At 44.1% G+C, this 27,716-nt stretch overlaps 1 protein-coding gene across 1 annotated transcript in view; it reads left to right on the top strand.

Moving 5' to 3' along the window:
- The window catches only part of RAB22A (RAB22A, member RAS oncogene family), a 52,644-nt gene that overhangs the window by 12,657 nt on the left and 12,271 nt on the right, over positions 1-27,716 (top strand). Inside the window, exon 3 of the mRNA XM_040248660.1 lies at positions 19,502-19,583. Coding sequence (XP_040104594.1) covers positions 19,502-19,583 — 82 coding nt within the window. The remainder of the gene's footprint in view (positions 1-19,501; positions 19,584-27,716) is intronic.

Below are 27,716 nucleotides of genomic sequence, written 5' to 3' on the forward strand. Positions count from 1 at the left end.
CATTTAACATTATACCCTTAAGTATGATGTCCAGTGTAGGGTGCTCATTGTTAAGAAAACTTTCTTCTTTTTCTGGTTTGCTGAAAGTTTCTTTTTTTTTTTTTTTTTAAACAAGAATGGGTCTTGAATTTTGTTTTAATACTTTTATGCATCTTTTTAGATGATACTATGGCTTCTTGCCACCATTTTTCTGTGAATGTGGTGGATAACTGTGGTCATTATCAATTGCTAAGTAACTAATTATCCCAATACTTAGATTATCCCAATACTTAGCCACTTGAAACAACAGACTTTATTCCACATTTTCTGTGGATCAGGAATCAGAGTGGCTTTTCTGGCATGGTTCTGACTCAGGGCCTTTTGTGGTGGTGCAGTCAAGATGTCCCAGTCAGATCAGAGCTGCAGTCATTTGAAAGCTTGGCTGGGGTTCAGGATCTGCTTTGAAGATGGCGCACTCACATGGCTGTTGGCTGGAGGCCTCAGTTTCTGAAATCTTCACCATGTAGGTCTCTCCAGTGGGCTGCATGAGTGTCTTCACAACAGGGTAGCTAACTTTCCCAAGGACAAGTGACCCAGGAGAGAGCAAAGAAGAATCTGAGGTACTTTTATGACACCTTGGAAGGAAGTTACTAATAAGCCCGTTCCAAACTCACAGGGTACAGAATTAAGCTCCAGTCTTAAAGGAGTATCAAAAGGCAAAAAATGAACATACTTTATTATAACTAACAGAATCACATTAATTTGATTTACATTAATTTAATCATTATTACTGTATAATCATATCATGTATAAACATTAGACAAACTCAGATTGAGAAACTGTTCACAAAATGACAGGTGTATAATCCTCAAAAGTCTCAGAGTTTAAAAAGTCAAGAAAAGACTGAAAAGCCGACCCAGACTGAAGGAGCCTCAAGAGTCATGACAACTAAATACAGCATGTGTTTTGAACCACAAAGGGTATTATTGGAACAATCGGTAAAACTCAAATGGGCTCTGAGGACTAGATGGTAGTAATGTGTTGGTGTTAATTTCACAGTTTTGATTATCTTATTCTGCTTATGTTTGTAGGAAAGATAATCTTGTTTGTAGGAAGTGTCCACTAATGTTCAGAGGTAATGAGGCAACTTACTCTCAAATGGCTCAGGATAAGTAAATTCTGTATTTGTAACTTTTCTCTAAATTAGAGACTGTTTCAGTGTTTTTTAATGATGGCTATTTTACTGTAAATAAAGGCATTAAGAGACAACCAACTGTTATCTCCCTAGTGTCATGAAAAGACAACTGATTGCTCGGTATGAAAGAGTGTAACTTTGAGCTGCTGATGCCCTCATGCCGGCTCTATGAGCCTGGGCCACCCCACCCCTTGGCCACATACCTCCCTGCTTGGCCCACCTAACAGGGGCTCTGAGATTGAGTAATTATTCAGGGTAGGGAAAAGAAGGAAATGCAAAACCCTTTTCATTGTATTTGACACACATGTTACCTGTGTCCATGTCCCTTCATTCCTTCCTAGAGTTGACTTTTCATCTGATGTCATTTCCCTTCTGCCTAAAGAACTGTTTCAGCATTTCATGTATTCTCAGGGATACTGGTAACAGATCCCTCAGTTTTTGTTGCTCTAAAAAAGTCTGTATTGCATCCTCACTTTTAAAGGATATTTTTGCTAGGTAAAGATGTCTGGAATTTTCCCCCTTTTTGTATTTTGTTTTGTACAGCATAATGATTTGATATTGGAAGGTATTATGAAATGGTAACATAGTAACTTTAGTTAACATCCAGTCACCACACATTGTTAGCAATTTTTTTTCTTGGGATGAGAACATTCAAGATTTACTCAGCAACTTTCAACTATACAGTATGGTATTATTAGCTGTAGTCACCACGCTGTATATTACGTGGTTGAAGTGAGTGAAGGTGTCAGAGGTACCTACGTCCAGTTATACAATAAATAAGTCCTGGAGGTATAATGTACAGGTTTTTTTTCTTCTAGCATTTTGAAACTGGTATTCTGCTGTGTTATGGCCTCCATGGTTTGTGCTGAGTGGCTTGTCACCATCCTTAGCATCGTTCCTCTGTATGTAACGCATCTTTTTATTACCTGGCTGCTTTAAGATCTCTGTTTTTTTAAATTAATTTTTGGTGCAGTGTAGTTGATTTATAATGTTGTGTTATTTTCTGCTTTACAGCAAAGTGAATCAGTTATACATAGGCATATATCCACTCTTTTAGGTTCTTTTCCCATGTAGGTCATAGGAGAGTGTTGAACAGAGTCCTCTGTGCTCTACAGCAGGTCTGTATATGTTCTAGGATCTCATTGTCTTTTGTCTTCTGTTGTTTACTGTTGTGTACTAGGTGCTTGTTGTCCTCTGGGGTGACTGAGTTACTTGGATTAGAAATACGATGGCTTGGGACATTTTCAACCATCGTTTCTTTAAATATTTTGTCTACCCCATTCTCTTGCTCTGCCTGTAGGATTCCAGTTATTCGTGTGTTAAACCGTTCAGTATTATTCAAACAGGTGACTGAGGCCTAGGTTTTGTTTCACTTTGTTTCTCCATCTTTTTCTCTCTATTCTTAGGAACACATTATTTCTGTTGATCTGTCTTTAAGTTCAGTTGATCCTTTTACTGCCTTTTAAGCACATCCTGTATATTTTTTTCACTTCAGATACTGTCTTTAATTCTAGAATCTTTATTTGGTGGTTTTTTAATATTTTGTAAGCTTCTCTGTTCACTCAATATGACTCCTTTTCTTTAAATCCTGATTATAACAGCTTTTAGAGCATTTGTCTACTAGTGCCAACATCTGGATCAGCTCATGATCTGTTGGTGTTTACTCTTTCTTCTTTCTCTTGACCTTGGATCACATTTCTTTGCAATTGTAGTAGTTTTTCTTTAATTATTGTTGTATACTGACTGCTGCAGAAGATATGTTGTTGTGGGGATTTTATATTATCTTTTGCTAAGGAGTGCTGAGTATCCCTTTGAACTTGTTCAGGTTTGGTTTTACACTCTGTTAGGATAGTTCCATTGGAGTATTTAGCCTCGTGGCACATCCTTATTCTGGGGGCATGGTCTTTACTTCTGAAATGTGGCCTATCTGGGTTTTGATCCTTGGCAGGATCAAAACTGCCAACTCTTCCTGTCCTGCAGTTGGCAGCCGCTGAAATCTCTGCCTGGCTTTTACAGCATTCCAGTCTTGCTGTCCTTGCAGCCCACCCCCCCCCACTGCCATGTGTGAGTGGTTTAAAGTGACTCTGGATTTGAGCAGATTTGATGTGTGCATCTGAGGCTTCCTCTGCAGCATCTTCCTCCCAGGGCACCCCCTCTCCCTCTCCAGCACAATGGTAGCCCCAGACCCCGTCGTCCAGCCGGCAGTTTTCTGCTTGATCAGTTGGGGAGGGTCCTCCCCATGCAGCTACCACCACCAGTCTAGACTCCAGAGCTCTCAACTTTGACTTTTAATTTGAATATTTAATTAATTTTGCTTTTACGATAATTACTGGTGTATTATGTTTAAATACAGCAGTTTTACACTTTGCTTCTTATTTACCTGGTCCTGTGTTCTTTGGACTGAATTTTGTTTTGGTTTTAATGCCATGTTTCTGAACCCTTAGTTATCTCGGTACTTACACATTCTTCTTGGTCAGTCTCTCAGTCGTGTCTGACTCTTTGCAACCACATGGACTGCAGCACACCAGACTTCCCTGTCCTTCATGGTCTCTGAGTTTTCTCAGACTCATGTCCATTGAGTCAGTGATGCTATTAAATGGTGATGCCATGTAGTTGTTAAAGAACAACTAAATAATTCATTAGTTGTTCTTTAACTCTTTACTCTCACCATCATCTTATGTATCCTAGCCTTATTCCAGTCTAATGTAAGTTATTTTCACCACATTCCAACAACGCAAGAATCTTAAATCTAATTTCTCTATCTCCTGGATTGTATGCTCTTACCTTGTATTGTAATTCCAGACCTCACAGGACCTTTATTATTGCTACACAGTCATCATTCCTGTCCCTTTTTTCCACATGTTACTTTTCCTGTTGCTTTACATTCCTGCCTGCATTTCTGTCCTTCCATCTGGGGTTATTTACTTCATTCTGAAGAAACACCATTTCATATCTCCTTTACTGTACTCTTCTGGTGCTGGGTTTTTTTGTTTGAAAATGTCTTTATGTAATCTTTTTTAAATTGAGCTTTTATTTATATACAATAAAATGTATAATTTACCTAGTCTTTATGTTGTGCTTAAGTGCCACCAAGCTATAGGACATTTCTATTACTCCAGAAAGCTCCCTTTCTGCTGTATCCACCTTTGCCTCGCCAACCTAACCGCCATTGACTTCTATCACGGTAGAGTAAATATATGTTTTTAAACTTTACATAAGTGGATTCTTACTATATGTACTCATTTGTGCTGCCTTCTTTTGCTCACAATACTGTTTTTGAGAGTCATCCATGTTTTTGCATGTATCAGGAGTTTGTTCCTTTTTATTGCTCAGTAATATGGTATGAATATACCACAATTTGTTTATCCAGTCTCCTATTGATGGGCATTTAAATGGAGTCCAGTTTTAAGTTCTTATAAATAAAGATGCTTTGAATAATTGTATACATTTTTGTGTGTGGAGTAAACTCCCGGAGTTTACTCAAACTCTTGTCCCTTCTCCTCCCACCTTCAATCTTTCCCAGCAGCAGGGTCTTTTCAAATAAGTCAGTTCTTCCCATCAGGGGGCCAAAGTAGTGGAGTTTCCGCTTCAGCATCAGTCCTTCCAATGAATATTCAGGACTGATTTCTTTTAGGATGGACTGGTTGGATCTCCTTGCAGTCCAAGAGATGCTCAAGAGTCTTCTCCAGCACCACAGTTCAAAAGTTATCAATTCTTTGGTGCTCATCTTTCTTTATAGTCCAGCTCTCACATCCATACGTGACTACTGGAAAAACCATAGCTTTGACTAGACGGACCTTTGTTGGCAAAGTAATGTCTCTGCTTTTTAATATGCTGTCTAGGTTGGTTATAACTTTCCTTCCAAGGAGAAAGCATCTTTTAATTTCATGGCTGCAGTCACCATTTGCAGTGATTTTGGAGCCCCCCAAAATAAAGTCTGTCACTGTTTCCACTGTTTCCATCTATTTGCCATGAAGTGAAGGGACCAGATGCCGTGATCTTAGTTTTCTGAATGTTGAGCTTTAAGCCAACTTTTTCATTCTCCTCTTTCACTTTCATCAAGAGGCTCTGTAGTTCTTTTTCGCTTTCTGCCATAAGGATGGTGTCATCTACATATCTGAGGTTATTGATTTTTCTCCCAGCAATCTTGATTCCAGCTTGTGCTTCTTCCAGCCTAGCGTTTCTCATGATGTACTCTGCATCATGACAGAGTACATAAGTTAAATAAGCAGGGTGACAATATACAGCCTTGACATACTCCTTTTCCTATTTGGAACCAGTCTGTTGTTCCATGTCCAGTTCTGACTGTTGCTTCCTGACCTGCATACAGATTTCTCAAGAGGCACGTCAGGTGGTCTGGTATTCCCATCTCTTGAAGAATTTTCCACAGGTCGTTGTGATCCATACAGTCAAAGGCTTTGGCATAGTCATTAAAGCAGAAGTAGATGTTTTTCTGGAACTCTCTTGCTTTTTCCATGATCCAGTGGATGTTGGCAATTTGATCTCTGGTTCCTCTGCCTTTTCTAAATCCAACTTGAACATCTGGAAGTTCACAGTTCACGTATTGTTGAAGCCTGGCTTGGAGAATATTGAGCATTACTTTGCTAACGTGTGAGATGAGTGCAATTGTGCAGTAGTTTGAACATTCTTTGGCATTGCCTTTCCTTGGGATTGGAATGAAAACTGACCTTTTCCAGTCCTGTGGCCACTGCTGAGTTTTCCAAATTTGCTGGCATATTGAGTGCAGCACTTTCACAGCATCATCTTTCAGGATTTGAAATAGCTCAACTGGAATTCCAACACTTCCACTAGCTTTGTTCGTAGTGATGCTTTCGAAGGCCCAATTGACTTCACATTCCAGGATGTCTTGCTCTAGATGAGTAATCACACCATCATGATTGTCTTGGTCGTGAAGATCTTTTTTGTACAGTTCTTCTGTGTATTCTTGCCACCTCTTCTTAATATCTTCTGCTTCTGTTAGGTCCATACCACTTCCTTCCTTTATTGTGCCCATCTTTGCATGACATGTTCCCTTGGTATCTCTGATTTTCTTGAAGAGATCTCTAGTCTTTCCCATTCTGTTGTTTTCCTCTATTTCTTTGCATTGTGCACGTTACTTTTGAGCATATACCTGAAAAGTATATACTTTTGAGCATATTTTTTATCATTGTATAACAGATTACCCTAAGCTTGGCAGCTTAAAACAACAATGAATATGTATTGTCTCACAGATTTCGAAGGTTAGAAATCAGGAGCAGCTTAGCTGGCTATTCTGACTCTTGCCATACTGACCCCTCTATAGGGCTGCCTTAGTGTCCTCCCAACACCGGAGCCTGAGATGGAAGCCACATTGTCTGTGTGACCTCACCTTCATTTCCATGATATCCTCCTGGTTACACGGGACAGCTTTACTCACTGTGAGCGGGGACTACACAAGGACATCCATACCACGAATACCCTTAGGGCCGTCTTGAATGCTGGCACCACAGTAGGTTTTAAGGCATGTTTATAAGAACTTGCTGTTTTCCAAAGTGCTTACATACTCTTCTCTGTTCCTACCGACACTACATGAAAAGTCCGTTTGCTCCACATTTTCATCTGTTGTTTTTAATTTTAGCTATTTTGGCAGATTGCAATCATTTTTTGAGGCCTGTTTTCATTAGATACAGAATTCTCAGTTTTCAGTTATTGCCTCTCAGGCCTTTGACTATAATGTATCCCATTTTCATATGACTTCATCTGTCTTGATTGAAGTCAGGTGTTAGTCTTGTTGCTGTCTCAGTATTAATGTGTCATTTTCTTCTTCTGGGAGCCTTTGAGATTTCCTTTTCGTCTTTAGGTTCCAGCAGTCTATCTTAGATATGCTTAAGTGAGATTTTTGTTTTATTCATTCTGCTTGGGTTCATAGGATGTCTTGAACCTGTGGTTTGATGCCTTTCAAGTTGGAAAATTCTCAACCATTATCTTTTCAATATTGTTCCATTTTCTCTCCTCACATTCTCAGACTGCTATTATATATAGTTTAGAATTTGTGTGTGTGCCTCTTCCACTCTTTTCTATATTTTCCTTTTTTTTCTCCATGCCTTAGACTAGTATTTTCTCCTAGCCCTTCATCCAGTTTATTAATCACTTTTTCAACTAATTCTAATCTCATTTTAAACCTATCTGTGAAGTTCTTCATTTCAGTTATTATTTTTCTAAAGTTCTAGAATACTGTTGATTTTTTTTTAGCCTACGTTTTATTTGTTTGTTTGTTTGTTTGTTTTTGCTGAAATTACCATACTAATCACTGTTATGATACAATCTTTTGTTATCTTCTTAGTAAATATTGAAAACTATAGTCATTTTTCTATTTATTTACTTACTTTTTGTCTGACCCCACCACTCCATAGTTCTGTGAGAAGGGGAACCTTATCCAAAATAACCACTGATGTATCCTCAGTGCCTAGCCCTTAGTTATTTGCTCAGTAAAAAAAAAATTTTCTTTAATTATAAGATTTTTATAGTTGAATACAGCCATTATTTCTCTTTACCAATGTGATTCATTTCAGATCCTCCTCTTATCATCTTCTGCCCTGTTATTTCACTGAAACCACTGTTTCAGAGTTTAACATCAACTCATGAATGGCCATTTGATTGTATTGGTCCTCTCTAGAAGTATCTGATATTCTTTTTTCCCTGCAGAGCCTCTTGTTACCTGGCATACAGTTCTGATTCTCCTCCTTCCTACCTCATGGGATGGTCCTCTTTTTTCTGTTTCTTGGCATCCACTCCTAAAATATGGAAGCAGGGAGGGTTTCTGCCGTGGTCCTGGGTCTTCCCAGGTGACTTCATTCACACTCATAGCCTTAAGAAGATCCCCTTTCTCCAGTGACTCTGTATGCCTGCTGTGTCGCTCCAGACACACTCTGGACACCACATGTCCGCCTCTGACCTCCTTTCCCCACCCTCTCATCCCAGAGGCCTCAGCCTGCCTTGTCAGTGAGTCCGCCACAGAGTGGAGATGGGTACAGGCACTCCATGCTGCAAGTGGTAGTGATAATGTCCATCATATCCCATTCTTCCCATGTGGTCACTTAACCCTTAAAACAGCCCTGGGCACTCACTGTTCAGATAGAAGAAGTCAGAAGATTCTTGTCCAAAAAATAAGCAAAATTAATTTTTAAAAGCCCACTAGACATCTGAGCTCACAAAGAAACCTAAATGAATGCAACTTCAGACAGTGACAAGCCACTCAAAAGAAAAGAAGTGACCCCTGGCTGCTGTCCATCTCTACAGAGACAGGGGTTGGGGGAGCTGCTGGAGACGGGCCCATGGGCTCTCAGCTGTGGAGACTTGAGGCCACAGGCGAGTCCAGAGAAACCTCTCTGAGGGAGTCCCCATCTTCGTTGGATATTGGGTGACTGTAGCCAGGGCACAGGCATCCAGGCGGGGAACTGGAAAGCCAAGATAACTCCTCAAAATTTTGATCACATTTACTGATCCTTCCTCCACTGCATCCAGTTAGCCATTAAGCTCATCTAGTAAAATTTATATTTAAAGTCAGGTCAGGAGAGGACTTCCCTGGTGGTCCATTTATAGGAAACCAAAGGCCAATCAAAACTCATCTGTGAAGTAGAGGTCAAAAATGGTTTGCCTCAGGTAGGTATAAGACTTAGCTAGAAATGGGCATAAAGAAACTTTCTGGGCTTAGGGAAATGTTCTGTATCTTGTTTTAGAGAGTAGTTACACGCAGAGCGGGTAGTCTGTCTAAAAAGCCTGCATGCTTAGTGAGAATGCTGTTGTCTCATATCCTTGCCCAGAAATTCTACTTCTAGGACTTTATCTTTCAGATAAACTTAGTCACGTAAGTTTTAGACAACAAGGGCAGTAACTGTCCAAGGTTAGTAATTGCAGCACTGTTGATTAGCAGGGATCTGATTATATAATTTATTGTATAATCACTCAATAAAATGCGATACAAGGGGAAAGGCCAGCTTGAGAAAACTTCCTGTGCTTACATTGGATGACCTCCTAGGTTGTAGCACAGGGTGAAAGAATCAAAAGTGTGTTTTTTGTTCTACCATCTGTGTTAATAAAGAAGGTTGCAGGGGAAACTGCATGTACATATACTGTGTAAACCATGGGTGTATTGGAAAGGCGACCTGAGAAGCAGATGAGATAGTTTCCAGGGCTAGGAGTTGAGTGGCTAGAGGGGGGGAGTGTGCGGTAGAGTTCAGTCCAGTGCACCCGCTCTGTGCACTGTGGGTCATGAAGCCCGTGAGCATATTGCCTGTTCTGAAAATCAAGGTGCACAGTACAGTTTGGAAGTACCTGAATAGTTCATCTCACACACTGCTGCCTGAGCCAGCAGAAGCCTGCCTCAGACTTCTTAGAACTGTCCCTCTCAGCAGCCCACACCTTGTGGCTTTAGGGGGTCAGCCTCATGGTGTCCCTTCACACCCATCAAGCCAACCCCATCTTTCTGCAGGACCCTCTCATGGCCTCGGAGCTCACCTCCATTTCCCTCCGTTTTGTTTGAGCACTCAGCGATACTCAGTTTCCCTGGGTTTTGCCTAGAATTCCATCTCCACTTCTGCCCCATAAGGTCCTTAAAAATAGCCATCCATCTCACTCACCCATGGATTATTAAGGGCTTGGTATCTGGCGGAAGGACCAGAGGCCTATTGTGCGCTTCCAGAATTCAGCTTTCAAATAGATTTGATGACACCATCCCTTCGTCCCCTTGGGGCTGCTCGCACTCTCAGCTGTCTCTCCCAGAACATCACCCTTCAGATAACTCCACACAGTACACAGGTGGAAGTTTTAAATTTATACTGTGAAGTATTTCATTGTGTATTAGAAAATACAAAACTAGTCCCTGAATCCTGTGGGATTTTAATTTTACCGGTATTAATGCTCAGACAAGTTTAAGTTTAAAAAAAAATAGAAGAATGAACTTTTTTACACCATTCAGCAGTAAGTAAGAGCACAGGAGCACGAGTATGGCAGAAATGGTGATGGTGACACCCTGGCCTTTGGGAGATCCTGATGAACAGGAAACAGGGCCTCACAGAGCCGAGGCTCATCGGTGTGAAGTGCAGCGTCTTGCAGACCTTCACCCCACATCTGCCCCCACCCTTCCCAGAGCCTTTCATGTGGTTACCACCTCAGCCCTGCCTCACCAGGCTCACTCTGCAGAACCACTGGCATTCTTCTCGTACATTTTCATCATTCTCTGCTTCTCTTCCTGCTTTTTCTCTTGAAGAATGTGTCCCCACCCCCTCTCAGGTCTTGTTGCTGGGCAGACACCCCCCCCTTAAACTTCTGGGTTCATGAAGTCCTCCCTGGTGTAGTAGTTTCCATTTGCTGCTGTCACAAAATATAGCAAATTTATCATCTTATAGTTCTGGAAGTCCAAAATCAGTTTCTCTGGCTAAAGCCGGGGTCTTGACAGAGCTGGTTACCCTGAGGCTGTGAGGAGGGAACTGGCTTCCTTGACCTCCAATTTCCAGGGGCGTCCTGTCGTCCAGCCTCTGTTGGCATGGACAGTGTTTATTGTTAGGTGTTAAGAGTGCAGAATAGTAACAGATCAGAAGGCTGGGGGAAGAAGCAGGGCATGGCTTTCCTCCCCCAATGCCACGGCCCTGACACCAGGCCAGGTGCTGGGCCCCTGGTCACTTCAGGCCCAGCACCCTCTGAGGAACAAGCTCCAGTGCAAGAGAGCTCCTCACAACACAGGGGAAGGCAACAGCACCCCGGAAGATGCCCTTCACCCATCTTCAGGGCACACAGTCCTGCTCTCTACTTCCATGTTACATCACCATCTCTGGCTCCAACTTCTGGTCTCCTTCTAAGGACTGTTGTGATTATGTTGGACCATCTGATTAATCCAGGATCCTTACCCCAACGTGAGATTTTTAACCTAACTGTATCTCAAAGGGCCCTTTTACAGTGGGAAGTAACATATTCACAGGTTCTAGGGTTGGAATATGGCCATCCTCTAGGGTGGGAGTGGGGGGGGGCTGTCATCCAGCTTCCCACACCTGGAGTCACCGCTCCCCTAGGGACTCAAGTGTGGCTTTACCTGTGAGCCTTACCTGTGAGCCTCCTGGGGATAGGGGTGAGGTCACACTCACTCTGCCTGCCTGGAGTTCCTGCTCAACAAGAGGAGGCATGTGTTTGAGGGAGTCACCCCCCTCTGCCCCAGCACACTACGGTCCTGTGGTGATGTGGTTCCAAGACCAGGCTCAGGGTCTTGCCCGATGAGGGTCCTAGCTGCGCTGCTGTCCTCCTCCATCCCCTCCACACCTTGTCTGCAAACTGGTGCTGACGAATCAAATCCATCCCGGAGGCTCACACGAAGGACTCAGTGGGGCCACATGTATGATGGACGAGAAGAGCACTCACCATGATGACCACTCAAACGGGGCAGCTCATTCCTTCCCTGTTACTGTTGATTTTACTGTGTATGATGCAAATGGTTTTCCTTTTAGGTTAAGTTATTCTTAACAAACTTAGGAAAAGAGATGCTAAACTCTTCATTGTTAAATTTAATTATCTTTAGGTTTAGAGTAATGTCTTCATTGAGTTTAAATATTTTCACAAACAGTCTTAGAATGATAACAATGTAGAAGGTCCTGGAGAATTTGCTCAGGGTGACCCATGAATGAGCCTGAAGATTCAGCCATATCATGTGCACCCACAGCTCTGGTGCAGGTGGGCAGAGCCGCCTAGGAGGGGGCCCTCTGCAGGGTGGTACGAAATGGCACATCAGCCCTTAGATCTCATGAGTCTGAGAAATGGTAGAGTTTAAAGGTACATGAGATTCTGGAACCTGCATACAGAGCTGAGGTTATGGACACTCATTAAAAGGCACCACGTACCGTTATGAGGGGGTTTCCCTGGTGGCTTAGCTGGTAAAGAATCCACCTGTAATGCAGGAGACCTGGGTTCGATCCCTGGGTTGGGAAGATCCCATAGAGAAGGGAACGGCTACCCACTCCAGTATTCTGGCCTGGAGAATCCCATAGACTGTAGAGTCCATAGAGTCACAAAGAGTGGCCCACGTCTGAGCACCTTTCACTTTCACCATTATGAGGATAACAGCATCTGTGTATCATTCCAAGAAAAGGGCTCAGAGGTACTGGACTGTGAGGCAGGGCACACCTGTGTTTTGAAGGAGCCCAGAGAGTCCACTGCAGGTAAAGGAAAGGTGTTTTTAAAACCCCTTGTAGCAAGTACTTCCATTGGGAACTCATGTTCCCACCAAAGATAGTGGTGACGTGGAATGTCTGGAAAAATGGAGAAGTTTATGAAAGGCAGTCTAGCTTTAGGAAATAATGCTAGTAGGGATTTTAGATTAAGGAGGTAATAAGATCTGCCTAGGCAGAGTGAAAAGAGATGGTTTAGTAGTGAAAAATAAGGGTATCATACAAGTAAATGGCAGGCTGGAAAACAAAAATGTGTCATTTGGATGGCAGGAAGCCATTGCCTGTTTTTCAGAATGCCAGATATGAACTTATCCTACCATCCGTGTCATTTAACTTGAACATTAAAGGAATGATCCTGGGATGGAGTGACGCTGGGAGGGAGAAATTGTAGTGATCCCGCTTGAAGATGAGGGTCCAATTTATGAATTTACCTCAGGGACTGAAGTTCAAGTGTAGATTAAATATGAAATGGAGAGCCAGACAGTTCTCTCAGAGTGGGTGGAAGTAACAAAGAAGAGCTGCAGACCAACGTTTCCGTGGAAGGCCGTCACCACGTTCTGATCGAGAACTCAGAACTGGAGACAGACTGCTGTGAGGGTGGAGTGGAATTAAGCCCTGCCTTCACTGCCTTTAGTGTGGGGACAGGGATGAAGTGTCCCGACGGTGGAGCAGAGCTGCAGTCAGTCAGATTCAGGAGAGCACGTCCTCCACAGATGAAACCCTGAAGCGGGGGCTGTGCAGGAGGCCTTCTGCCTAGTACGTCCCTGCGCCCCATGCCCACCCGCGAGCCCCAGCGTCATCACTCTAGATCAGTCCAGCCAAATCCAAGTGCCGACGGGGAGGAAGTGGTCCTTACTGGTGTGACAGGCCAAGACCTCTGGTTCTCAGAAATCCAGAGATGCCTGTTGGAGTGAGAGGTTTCAGGGGCACGGGGAGGAGGGGTGTGGTCATCCCATCACCACCACCTGTGCTGGGCCCCGTCCAGCATCACAGCTGCTTCCTTAGCAGGGTTCCAGGAACCCATCTCTGGCAAGATGCCTGGCTGATGCCCAGCAATTGGCCTAACAGCTGAGCCAGAGCAGGTCGTGAGGACGTCCCTGGGCGTGGTCAGCCCTGCTGGTGGCACCCCACCCTACCCACTAGAGGCCACACTCCTGGTTCAAGAGCCCCCCGAGTCACCTCTAATCTCAGCTCTGAGCTTCAAAAGTACTTCTCACTGTGTGCTCTGGGGAGCGCTTGGCTGAGACTCCCTGGAACTGTGGACATCATAGAAGGCCAGGTGGCTTCTAGCAACATAGTAGGTGTTTTGTCAGAATTCCAGGGTAGCCAGTGGGGAGGTGAGGAAGATGCCCCTGTTACAGGAAGATGTGAACCGCAAGCTCCAAACTTCCTGGCCCTGAACAGATAAATTTAAAAATAGACAAATAAGCCAGGCAGACGTCGTACAGGCCTTGTGGCAGACACCCTGAGGACAAAATGGAATGGTGTGTGTTGCAGGGTGAAGTAGAGATGCGAAGCCACCTGGCTTAGGTGGACCACACACATTTCTGTGACTGTCGGCAGTTGAGCTAAGACCTAAAGCCTGAGGAGCGTTTGGCCAGAGGGAAAAGCATTCACGGAAAAGGAACCGTCAGCGTGAAGTCAGAAGCAGGAACAATTAGAAGGATTCAAGTCTGGGGGAAGGAGACCGGCTTGATGTCTGCAGTCACCTAGGCAGGTTGTGCTGGGCTCATGGTCAGGGCCGAGGTGATAGGTGAATAAAGACAAGCAGAATCAGAAAAGTGGGGGTTACAGCTGGTGTGAATGAAATGAGTGCATTGGGGGACCGTGTTGGGGAGCTTGGGCGTAAAACCTCTGGCTTCTCTGAGAAGGAAGAGACAAGCTGCTGCCTGGGAACAAGGGTGGCAGGCAGTGACCAGGGGCTGGAAAACAGTCAGTCATAGGGTTGTGGGGTGGTTGCTGGGTGGAGTGAGAGGCCTGGGATAGGCCCAGCTAACGTAGGATCGTCCCCACACCGGTCCTCATGGCTTGGGGACTTTGCTCCAGCGAGACAGCCACTCCATCTGTGTGCAGAATAACCAGGGAGAGAGGCTGTCCTGGGTGGCTGAGACAGAAGGACAGATAAGACCCCTAAAAATCGGCAGTTTGGCCAGTGACACTGGCAATGCAAGGACAAGAGACCAATAGATGTGAAGGCATGACAAGGAGTTGTAAAGGAGTTGTGTTGAGAGCATCCACGGGAGAGAAGGGGATGGATGGTCTAAGGTCACAGACCGGAAGTTGAGTTTAATCCCATAAGATCCTTACATTATATAGCAGCTGCTGTTTTGTCTGTCTTCTCTTGTCTGAGTCATGAATCTATACTCTCAGTAAAAGGGAGATGGTTGGCAGGTAGTTCGGACCACAGTGAATTCTGATCCCAGTAGCGAAACACTTCCTTTTAACATTGTGTGTAACTTTCTCAGCTTTTCTCTCCTTGAAGCATGTTTCTCTTCTCCTCTTGTCCTTTAAGCAGCTAGTTTGGGCATGTTGGATGCTCTGGCTCCGTTTAAAGGCCCGGTGCCTGTTGTACCTCTGACAGCACAGCCATAATTGATGGAGGACTGAGTTGCAACCTCTTAGGACTAATGTAGCAAAGTCTAAACTAAGACATTTCCTGGTGCTGCCTTTAAATAGTAATAATAATAATAATACCGTGTTTAGAGACACTACTTTATAATTTGCAGAGCATTTTCACTATATCACATCATTTCATCTTCACAATAACTAAGGCTTTTTGAAGGCTTCAGTTCAGTTCAGTCGCTCAGTCGTGTCCGACTCTTTGTGACCCCATGAATCGCAGCACGCCAGGCCTCCCTGTCCATAACCAACTCCCAGAGTTTACTCAAACTCATGTCGATCGAGTCGGTGATGCCATCCAGCCATCTCATCCTCTGTCATCCTCTTCTCCTCCTGCCCCAATCTCTCCCAGCATCAGAGTCTTTTCCAATGAGTCAACTCTTAGCATGAGGTAGCCAAAGTATTGGAGTTTCAGCTTTAGCATCAGTCCTTCCAGTGAACACCAAGGACTGATCTCCTTCAGACTGGACTGGTTGGATCTCCTTGCAGTCCAAGGGACTCTCAAGAGTCTTCTCCAACACCACAGTTCAAAAGCATCAATTCTTTGGCGCTCAGCTTTCTTCACAGTCCAGCTCTCACATCCATACATGACCACTGGAAAAACCATAGCCTTGACTAGATGGACCTTTGTTGGCAAAGTAATGTCTCTGTTTTTTAATATGCTATCTAGGTTGGTTATAACTTGCCTTCCAAGGAGCAAGTGTCTTTTAATTTCATGGGTGCAATCACCATCTACAGTGATTTTGGAGCCCCCAAAAATAAAGTCTGACACTGTTTCCACTGTTTCTCCATCTATTTCCCATGAAGTGATGGGACCAGATGCCATGATCTTTGTTTTCTGAATGTTGAGCTTTAAGCCAACTTTTTCACTCTCCTCTTTCACTTTCACCAAGAGGCTTTTTGCTTCACTTTCTGCCATAAGGGTGGTGTCATCTGCATATCTGAGGTTATTGATATTTCTCCCAGCAATCTTGATTCCAGCTTGTGCTTCTTCCAGCCCCACATTTTTCATGATGTACTCTGCATATAAGTTAAATAAGCAGGGTGACAATATACAGCCTTGACGTACTCCTTTTCGTGTTTGGAACCAGTCTGTTGCCCCATGTCCAGTTCTAACTGTTGCTTCCTGACCTGCATATAGGTTTCTCAAGAGGCAGGTCAGGTGGTCTGGTATTCCCATCTCTTTCAGAATTTTCCACAGTTTATTGTGATCCACACAGTCAAAGGCTTTGGCATAGTCAATAAAGCAGAAATCAATATTTTTCTGGAACTCTCTTGCTTTTTCCATGATCCAGTGGATGTTGGCAATTTGATCTCTGGTTCCTCTGCCTTTTCTAAATCCAACTTGAACATCAGGGAGTTCATGGTTCACGTATTGCTGAAGCCTGGCTTGGAGAATTTTGAGCATTACTTTACTAGCATGTGAGATGAGTGTAATAGTGCGGTAGTTTGAGCATTCTTTGGCATTGCCTTTCTTTGAGATTGGAATGAAAACTGACCTTTTCCAGTCCTGTGGCCACTGCTGAGTTTTCCAAATTTGCTGGCATATTGAGTGCAGCACTTTCACAGCATCATCTTTCAGGATTTGAAATAGCTCAACTGGAATTCCATCACCTCCACTAGCTTTGTTCGTAGTGATGCTTTCGAAGGCCCAATTGACTTCACATTCCAAGATGTCTTGCTCTAGATGAGTAATCACACCATCGTGATTGTCTTGGTCGTGAAGATCTTTTTTGTACAGTTCTTCTGTGTATTCTTGCCACCTCTTCTTAATATCTTCTGCTTCTGTTAGGTCCATACCACTTCCTTCCTTTATTGTGCCCATCTTTGCATGACATGTTCCCTTGGTATCTCTGATTTTCTTGAAGAGATCTCTAGTCTTTCCCATTCTGTTGTTTTCCTCTATTTCTTTGCATTGATCTCTGAGGAAGGCTTTCTTATCTCTTCTTGCTATTCTTTGGAACTCTGCATTCACATGCTTAAATCTTTCCTTTTCTCCTTTGCTTTTCGCTTCTGTTTTCACAGAACCATTTAGTTTTTTTGCATTTCTTTTCCATGGGGATGGTCTTGATCCCTGTCTCCTATACAATGTCTCGAACCTCTGTCCATAGTTCATCAGGCACTCTTATCTATCAGATCTAGGCCCTTAAATCTATTTCTCACTTGCACTGTATAGTCATAAGGGATTTGATTTTAGGTCATACCTGAATGGTCTAGCGGTTTTCCCTACTTTCTTCAATTTAAGTCTGAATTTGGTAATAAGGAGTTCATGATCTGAGCCACAGTCAGCTCCCAGTTTTGTTTTTGCTGACTGTATAGAGCTTCTCCATCTTTGGCTGCAAAGAATATAATCAGTCTGATTTCGGTGTTGACCATCTGGTGATGTCCATGTGTAGGGTCTTCTCTTGTGTTGTTGGAAGAGGGTGTTTGCTATGACCAGTGCGTTCTCTTGGCAAAACTCTATTAGCCTTGGCCCTGCTTCATTCTGTATTCCAGGGCCCTATTTGCCTGTTACCCCAGGTGTTTCTTGACTTCCTACTTTTGCATTCCAGTCCCCTCTAATGAAAAGGACATCTTTTTTGGGTGTCAGTTCTAAAAGGTCTTGTAGGTCTTCATAGAACCATTCACCTTCAGCTTCTTCAGCATTACTGGGTGGGGCATAGACTTGGATAACTGTGATATTGAATGGTTTGCCTTGGAAACGAACAGAGATCATTCTGTCATTTTTGAGATTGCATCCAAGTACTGCATTTTGGACTCTTTTGTTGACCATGATGGCTACTCCATTTCTTCTGAGGGATTCCTGCCCACAGTAGTAGATGTAATGGTCATCTGAGTTAAATTCACCCATTCCAGTCCATTTTAGTTTGCTGATTCCTAGAATGTCAATGTTCACTCTTGCCATCTCCTGTTTGACCACTTCCAATTTGCCTTGATTCATGGACCTCACATTCCAGATTCCTATGCAATACTGCTCTTTACAGCATTGGACCTTGCTTCTATCACCAGTCACATGCACAACTGGGTATTGTTTTTGCTTTGGCTCCATCCCTTCATTCTTTCTGGAGTTAATTCTCCACTGGTCTCGAGTAGCATATTGGGCACCTACCGACCTGGGGAGTTCCTCTTTTGGTATCCTATCATTTTGCCTTTTTATACTGTTCATGGCGTTCTCAAGGCAAGAATAATAACGTGGTTTGCCATTCCCTTCTCCAGTGGACCACATTCTGTCAGACCTCTCCACCATGACCCGCCTGTCTAGGGTGGCCCCACAGGGCATGCCTTAGTTTTATTGAGTTAGACAAGGCTGTGGTCCGTGTGAAGGCTTAGATCTTCCTTAAAGTGAGAAGTCCTGGTGCACATTCTGATTTAACCATGGCAAGTGTAAAAAGTTTTTAAAACTAAGGATTCTTAAACTTACGTAAGCTCAGTAATGCTTCAGAAAGTCATTCTATCGATTTCAGCTTGCACTTTCTTGAAAATTATGTAACTGCTACTTGAATGTCTTCAAAAATATTTCAGATTCAGAATATGTGAAAATGTCTAGCCATTGAGTTCATTGTCCTGATTAGGATGATGAGGGTGTGATTCCAAGAGCACAGCTTGACCCTCGGCCCCAGAAGGTTTATTCAGTGGGAAAGAAGACATAATCATCTCTGGGTTCTTCAGCCAGACTGGGATGCCCGGAGGAGGCTGGGAGACAAAAGACTTCCCAGCAGGGAGCTTTCTGGTGGGTTGGGAGAGTAAAAGGTAGCATTGGAGCTAGTGCTGGCCTGGGACAGGCCTCTAGAATCTTCAGCCAGGAGCCTCCAGAGGGTCTAGGCATGTGTTCCACAGCTCCTCACAGGTTCTCCCAAAAGCACAAGCCCCTGGCCCTGCCTTCAGAGGCCCCTGCATGGAGCAGTCCCTCGCAGAGAGCAGGAAGACCTGCACAGGAGCATTCCTTCTCCACCCAGGACTGGGGTGGCCCCAAGGCCCTACGTGGCCCAGCAGGAAAACCAGTGCGGGGCCAGTCTGTTACTGAAACACAGAAGTGGTGATTGGGAGTCTTCCTGCTTCTTGTTGGCATTTTAGTGTTATTAACCCTGGTCTAACTCTAGCTCTTCACATGATCCTTTGGTTTAGGAATGGGCTGAGGACAAAGCCAAATGACCTCCTGCTCATTACTAGTGCACTCATTTCCTGGACACACAGGTTTGCACGAAAGTTTTCCCATGGTGCCATCTTTCTAAAGAACAGCTTGAATATATTACAAGGGAGGCTAATGTCTGGATTATCAAATTATTTCATGGTTCTTTAGATGTGAAGGTTAGGCAGCCACAAGCCAAAGAACCCTTCTGTCTTAGAGCATGCAGCCAGCACCTGAGTGTCTCATCAGTACTCCAAAGAGGACCACAGTCAGAATGTAGTGTGGAGCAGCAGTGTGAGAATTGTGGAGTCTAAGCGATGTTTCCAACTGGGGCTGGTGACATCCTTTAAATAACTGTGTTCTGATCGTTTAGGTCTCTCTTTGTAGGGCATCTTTTATGACCAAGACTGTCCAGTACCAAAATGAACTACATAAATTCCTCATCTGGGACACAGCTGGACAAGAACGAGTAAGTCACTCTTTACATTACTGTGTGTTTCTCTGAGGCCCAGATAAAAGCACTGGTGCACCTGCTGGGCCCCATCACTTCACGCCACTCACTTCCCTTCTCTGCACCAGAGACACACACATTCCCGTTTGCGCGGCCAGCCCTTTCCTTCTCAGTTGGAACCACGAAGTCCACGGATGGAGAAAGTGCTCATGGGCACTGAGGGCATTTTTATACATTTTAGTGTCTTCAAGTAAATTCTGACTAACAGGCCTGATGAAACCCCGCTCAGAGTATGGTGTGTAATTTTGGGGCTCCATCCTCGAGCAGAGATATAAAAGAATTAGTGGTAGGAAGCGAGAGTGAAGCACATCTCATTATAGCCGCCTTTTAAGAGCTAAAGAGGGAACTTTAACAGCGTATAAAGTTTGAGACTTTAAGTGAAATGGATGAGGTAACACAGTGCCATGCAGTAGTGCTTAATAAACGCCTAATGGTATAGGTGTCCTGGATGGCTGTCTGCCTCGGGAGGGCCTGGGCCAGAAGTGGGGCGAGGGCCATGGTCCCGCGGTGCAGAAGATTTGACAAAGCCCACCCAAATGGGACTGGACGGGAAGGTGGGGAAGGGTCTGGCTGCTGCTGCTGCCCCATTCTTCCCTGTGTTGAGTTCCCTGTTGAGGTGTGTCTGGCAGCTGCCCTATTATTCAGCTCATGTTTAATTTTGTTTTCAAACAGTGTTATCAAAACAGAACATGTGATGGATACACTGTGCTATCTTAAAGCTCTTAAAAGTATAGCGGAAGTAATCAGGAGACATAGTCTGTCCTCACAGTCTTATCTGAGACAGCGTAGATGCTTCGAATGGTGTAAAACCCGACAAGCATCATCACAGACAAATGGAGGAAAACACAACAAGCCGTCACTGTTGTCCTGGATGTAGACATTGCACATTTGTACAGATTTCATGTCTCAAGTTTGCTCTGTTTGGTTTCTTCTGTTTTGTGTTATTTTGTTAAACCACTGGATGTCACACCTTGTGTCCACTTCCTCATCGAGATGTGTCTGCTTGGTCTCCAGTCCCCACAGCTCCTGCGTTGTCTGGGCCATGTGTTCTGAGGTGGGTGGGCCTTGGCCAAGTGTCACTCACCCATCTTTCAGAAGGGCCGCCTGCCACAGAGCCTCCCTGAGTCTGTCCACAGACATAGCCCTGCCATCCAGCCTATTAGATACAAACTCATGGCTTTTCATACCAGTAATATATGTACCCTTTCAGTGAACCCCACATCTCAGTTACCCCTCCCATATATTTAATGAGACAGCAAAGCCCTCATCATAAAGCATCCTACTATAATATAGATTCCATTATGCCTTGAATCAGAGCCTGTCCTCATAGACACAGTGACGTATAACATCTCTTTTTTTTTTTCAGAACGTAAAAAAAGAATAACACAAGGGTTTATGCATCTCTCTTGCTGTTGCCATGATAGCAGGATTCTGTTAAGTTTTGTAATTAGCTGGTCTGCCTGCCTCTTGTTTCCCCACCTCTAATTGATTCTGCACCAGGAGTCATTGCTCTGAGATGCAAATGTCCCTCACCCCTACCTGGAGCTCGATCACTGAGCCAGCCAAGGGCTCGCGCTGGGAATACAGATGAGGCAGCCGGGCCCCGGAGGCCTGCCCAGCAGAGCCCCGCGCCGTAGAGACTGTCAGGAGAGGGATGCTGGCCGTGCGCCCCCGCTCCAGCTGGTCGTTGCCAAATCATAGGGTTTAAGAAGAGCTCAACATCAACAGCGAATCAGAGACTGTTTGAAATGCAATGAAAATCCTCCAGGGCGCCTCTGTGAGCCTTTCCTGCTTATTTGTCCCAGACAACAGCCTTTTGGGCCTGGATGGTGCCAGCCTCCGCCAGACTCTCCATCGTCACCTCCTCCCACCAGTTCATCCTCCAAGACCAACCAAACCTCTCAGATCTGCCGTCACCAGGCCAGTGCCTGCTTTCACACCCACGTCCTGTCATTCCCTCTGCTTGGACCACCCTCCCTCCCGGCGTTAGCCTGGAGAACGCATGTTCAGCCTTCAAAACTCTCATCCCATGTTGCCTTGAGGGGGCTTTCCCCACCACCCCTGCCTTCCTGAGTTTGCCACAGGCCCACCTCGTTCACGCGTGAATCTGGAGGTGCTCCCTCCCCGTTAGCTGTCCTGACAGCTCCAGCTTCTGAGTCTACTCACTCTTCCCTGTGTCCACTGTCAGCGGCCTGCCACCTCTCACTCTCACCCAAGAGCCCTCTCTCCTGGTCACTGGTCTCCCTGCCTTCCCTCCTCCCAGCCCCATCACCCTGTGTCTGTTCTCCTCAAAGGACCTAGGGTTCCCTTGTGAAAACCTGAATCAGACCCTGTTACTCTCCTGCTCACCTCCTCAGGAACTGCCGGCTGCCCCTCTCCTGGGAGCCGCACCCTGTCCAGGGGTGTGCAGAGCCCTCAGGGCCTCCAGTCCAGCCTCCTGTCACCTGCTGAGTTCCAGCCCAGGGCCTCCGTTCACTTCCTCAGACGCACCAAAGTCGGCCTTCACATATAGTATTCCTTGCACCAGAAGGCTCTCTCCCTTCATGCAGAGCATGGCTATCTGGCTCCTTAGCAGCCTTTTCGTCCCAGCTTCAGTGCCACACCCTCCCGGTTCCCCTCATCCCTCTGCCCCTCAGCAGCACCCCAGCTCGTCGTACATCACTGTGCTCTATTCATTTCCCTCAGGACCCTCATCCCAAGTTATAAGTAGATACTTGTCCACAACCTCTCCCGACAGGCTCTCCCCACAGATGAGAAACTGAGAACCGGGCCCACGGGGTTATATTCCCAGGGCCCAGCACAGGGCTTGACCTGGTGCTCCGGTATCAGGTAGAACAATTAGCAGGTAGACTCTTCAGAGTATTTCTTTATATCCTGAACCATCCTTGTGATTGCCTACAACCTCCAGGTTGTACCCCGTCTCCTTGCCTGTTTATCTTCTGTTAGGTCCTTGGGGGCAGGGCCTGTCCTCACATCTGTGTGCTCAACCCCTGATACTCAGCACTGATACCCGTGGATTTATGTCATTTAATTGCGAGCCCTACTCTGGCACAGGGAAACAAGCCCAGATCCTCCCCCTACTTTTGTCATGTGAGTAGCACACGCCTCAAATTAGGCATTTCTGATATTTATGTGTTTGTTATTCAGTTCTCTGTAATGAGATTTATCATGGAATCAGAAGTCATCCTAAGATGCAACCATTCATGATGAACTGACCATTCGGACATCCTTCCCATTTGACCCTCACATCTTCACAGATGGATTATCCTTGATGGTCCAGTCACAACTGATTGCAAAGTAATTTCATTAAGTCAGTGAAAGTGATTTGGAGAATTCCACAGATGTTATACAAAGCCATTGATGGTAGGGAGCTTGTTAAATTAAGTGAAGAGAAAGCTACTGATCAAAATGATGGCATAAGTTCCCCAGAAGATAATGATTTGTGTATCAGAAGGCCTAGAGAAAACCGATGGGAGTCCTCACATACTTTGTAAAAGTTCCCTTCCTATGACAGGACTAGGAAAGGCAAACACAAAATGAAAAATAGATACCATATTGTGCCAGCATATGGTTCAGGGGAGCTTGGTGTGCTACAGTTCATGGGGTTGCAAAGAGTCGGACGTGACTTAGTGACTGAACAAGAACAACATGGTTCTATCAGAAGAATCATGGTCCAGTTATCAGTCAACTTGGACTCAGTGTTCATTCAAGTAACTGGTTGTAATAATAAACCAAAGTTTTTTCTAATATCAGATAAAATGAAACTTGTTTTCATAATTTTTTTTCTCAAGACGGAGCCTTTTCAGATCTTTTCATCCCTAAATGAATTCATTTTAAATGATCTCTCCCCACCAATCTTCCTTCACCAACAAGGTCTCCTCCAGAAGCACAGCGACACACCTAGCAGCTGCGCAAACGTGCACCTCACGCCCATGTCAGAAGTGCTTCATGATTGTAGCAGCAGCAGTTCAAATACTTGCCATCTGCGTGTGGTCATGCAAAAAAAGGCTTCTTAACTGAAGTCTAACAGACACTGCAGCCAGTCTTGAAGATTTATGTCCCTGAATCTTAATGTGGTTTCTCCTGATGACCATTTCTAAAGGTCAGAGCACCAGGAAGACTTGGAGTCATTTGTTGTCACAGGAGTCACATAAGGGATATACTCAAGTTTGAAATCAGGAAAATGTGTACACAGCACTTAACATCTATGACCAAGGTCCACACTGTGGCTCTCAGGCCAGATCCAGCTTACTTCCTGTTTTTTCAGAGCACAGCCGTGCTTATTTGTTAACTTGCTGTCTGTGGCTGCTCTCTTGCATCCATGGTAGAATTGAGGAGTTGTGGCAGAGATCACGTGATCCACAAAGCCTAACGTGTTTACCACTGGCCTCTTCCAGAAAAAGCTGGCCAGCCCCTGATCTAGGGCCTGATTGGGAGCAGAACTATGCTCACATCCTTTGAGTCTCTTTGTAAGCTGCTGCCTTCTTTTTTTATACCACAAGTACAGTATATAGAAAGTTTCAATGTCAGTCATGGAGGAGTAGCTTGTAACAGGCTAACCCTCACACAGATAACAGTTACATCTAAACACTGGGCAAAGCATTAAAAAACAACTTTCTGAAGGTCCTGTGGAGCCGCCAGATACAGTCAGGGACTAAAAGCGGAATGACATCAAATGAGACTCATGTTTTCATGGCTTTTCCCCCAGAGGGCACACGCACGACCACGCAGCACAGGGTAGCCAGAACTCAAGTGGGGCGCTCTCTTTGTATTTGAGGGCAGAGGTTAAGGTTGCTAGAGCAGCTGGGAAAAGAGGAGGCACATCCCAGAAAGGATGAATCCCACAAGGCAGGAAGCCCTGAAAATCAGCTTATAAATCCCTTTCCTGGCTTTGCTCCACCCTCAAATTGTGAAAGCACGGGAGCGACAGTAAGGGACTCAACAGAAACCAACAGCTGGAGAGGCGACAGGACTGAGCAGAGATCCTGCTGCTCTTGAGAGTAAGCAGGGTTTAGAGTCCAGTCCTGCCTGTTATGTAAGGCTTAATCAATACCCTAGGGTCCTCCAGAAACTGCCAGAGGGCCATGTCTTAGGAGTAGAGACCCACATAGACCCACCCTAACCACGTGTAAAACCATCTCAGCGTGATAAGCCAGTGTTTTAACACTTCAGAGAAGATAACGGAAACCAGATATTTTAAATATGTAACTACAGATGGGGAGTCTCACACAAAATGGCAACTGATAAATGAAAATGCTAAAACTGAAAACTGTAAGATCTAAAATGAAAAATCCACCAGATAAGTGACAAATTAAGCAATCAGAAGAACAGAGAGTAGAAATATAGGAACATGGTACCCTAGGGACAAATTTAAATGATCAAACGTACGTGTGACTGGAGGCCCAGAGTTGTTAAAAGGGAAAAAAAAGTGGGGGGACAGAAAGAAAAGATGTTTCGAGAAACAGTGGCTAAAATTTTTCCATATTTTGGTGGAATTAACTCACAAATCCAAAAGTTTAGCAGACTCATAGATATCAAGAAATCTATGTCTATCATAGCCAAATTGCTAAAAATCAAAGTTAAGGAGGAAAATCTTGAAAGCAGCCAGAGGTGATACCATAGGCACATGCAGGACACACTATGAAAGAGGACTAGCCTTCCACCGTCAGTGGAGGCCAGAAGGCAGTGGAGCTGTTTTAGAGAGTCAGAATCATCCACTTACCAAAATTATCTTTCAGATATGAAGTCAAAATCATGACATGTTTAGAAGAAGAAAAGCAGAGGATTTAGCAGCAGTGGCCTCAGAAAGGTTCTTAGGCTAGAGGGGATGCACCACCTCCAGCCTAAGTAATCGAGATCCAAGGAAGGAACAAGAACTACTCGGAATGGTTAATATAAAAATCTGGGGATTTTTCTTTTTATTAAAAAGAAATTATTGGTTATTTAATGTAAAAATTATAATATTGAATTATGTGTGTTATCATATAGATTTAAAATATTTGACAGCAACACAAAGGACAGTGGGATAAGAAATCTTGCATGGTTCTGATCTTTCACATAAGGTGGTGCATTTTAAACTCTAAGTCAGCTGTGAGAGACATATATTGTAGTTACGAGAGCAACCACTTAAAAGAGTGATACAGGGAGGTATAACTAAAAAACCAATGGACTAATTAATACATTAAAAGTAAATAGTAAAAAAAATAGTTAATGCAAAAGAAGGGAGGAAAGGAAGAACAGGGCTTTATTTTGTTTTAATGTAACAAAATATAAAGCAAATAGCAAAATGGTAGTCCTAATATCAGTAAAAAACAAATATATCAGGAACTACATTAAGTGTAAAGGAACTAAATATTCCACTTAAAAGACAAAGGTTTTCAGATTGGATCAAGAGTCAAAATCAAACAATATGCTGGTTATAGAAGGGATTACCTTACATAGAAACCTAGACATCATGTGAAAATAAAGAGAATGGAAGTGGATATTCTGTGCAGACCATAAGCAAGAGAAAACTGTAGTTTTTATATCAAATAGACTTGAAGAGAAAGGTTACCATCAAGAACAAAGAAGGGGCGTAAAAAGAGTAGCATTGGGGAACTTTTTGTGTTAATAAAGACGTTTTCTATCTCGGGATGGGACAGGATGAATGTATACATACACACTTGTCATTTTATCAAAATTAAGACCTTTTATCAGCCTTCAAATCTTTACACTTCTCTAAATGAATCTTACTTTACAAATTTAAATACCACACACACACAAAATCCAGCAGCCTTGTAAAGGAAGTTGCTGGAATAATGCATCAAAAGTGGAAGCTAGTACCATAGCCTTTGTGCCATCGGTGTGCTTCTCTGACTGTCATCCCAGGGAGAGCAGTTCAGAGTCTTTCCCACCTAATCATCTGGTTTCCTTAGTTTCTTACAAGTTTTATTGTTTTTTTTTTTCCTCTCTAAAACTTAACATTTTCTGACTTTGACCCCAGAGGCAGAGATCTTTCCCCCGAGACTAGTAACGCTTAACCTGGATGGTATCACTGACTCGATGGACATGGGTTTGGGTAGATTCCGGGAGTTGGTGATGGACAGGGAGACCTGGCATACTGTGGTTCATGGTGTCGCAAAGAGTCGGACACAACTGAGCGACTGAACTGAACTGAAGCTGGATGGATGTTTGAGGCTGGCATTTATTTTGACATTGCCCTGCACCTAAACAATTCTTAGGTACTCACTTCTGATAACAGTGTCTTCCTGTGTTTTGGAGGGAAGCCACAGAACAGAGCAGGAGGGGAGTCCCGTAGTACCTCTCACATCATGTGTAGGGGTCAGGTTTCAAAGTCAGGGGATACGACAAAGATCAAGCACAAGTCAGTGTCTTGTCTCGTACACTGACCTCACATTCACTGAGCAGGAGGCTTGACCAACACACACACATGCCCAGAAACCAGGGATGATGGGTGGGCACATCCCATTTTCCATCTCACACCCTATCAAAACAAATGGCCCGCTAATCAGCCTCACTATTTAGATTGTCCTTCCTTCTCTTCCCTATTGTGTTGGGGGGAGGGGGGAGAGCTGGAGGGTGATTGGTGGGAAGAAGCCCTGTACACAGAGTTAAATGCATGTAAATGGAATGAGATATGTACCCGCTTTGGGGAATTGCCACGTATGAGGACGACATCAAAAAAGCGAGTTACAAGCTCATCGAGGTCATGAATGTAAATGTATACTCATTTCTGTAGCACAATCAGCATTTAGATTGCAGGTTATCTTTATGACACCCAAATGCAGGCACTTCTCTGGAGAACTATTTACAGCACTATTTTTATCTCCTTGTTAGTTTGGGGAGCCAAAGTTTAAAGGACTACTGAACAAATAAATTTGGAAATTATAACATTGAGTTCAATTAGCCTTTTCAGCTGAAACAGTTGTTTATAGCACGTATTTAATTCCCATAAAACTGTATTCTAAACTACCTTCTGAGCGGCATTTCAGTGTTAGATTTGGTTTTTGCCTTTGGTAATTACTGGTTCATTTGCTTTAAAGCACCATGTCATCTTTCTTGGCTTAAGAGAAAGATTACCTTTTGTGTGGG

This window comes from Oryx dammah, unplaced genomic scaffold, assembly GCF_014754425.2.
Source record: "Oryx dammah isolate SB20612 unplaced genomic scaffold, SCBI_Odam_1.1 HiC_scaffold_10, whole genome shotgun sequence".
Taxonomy (NCBI): domain Eukaryota; kingdom Metazoa; phylum Chordata; class Mammalia; order Artiodactyla; family Bovidae; genus Oryx; species Oryx dammah.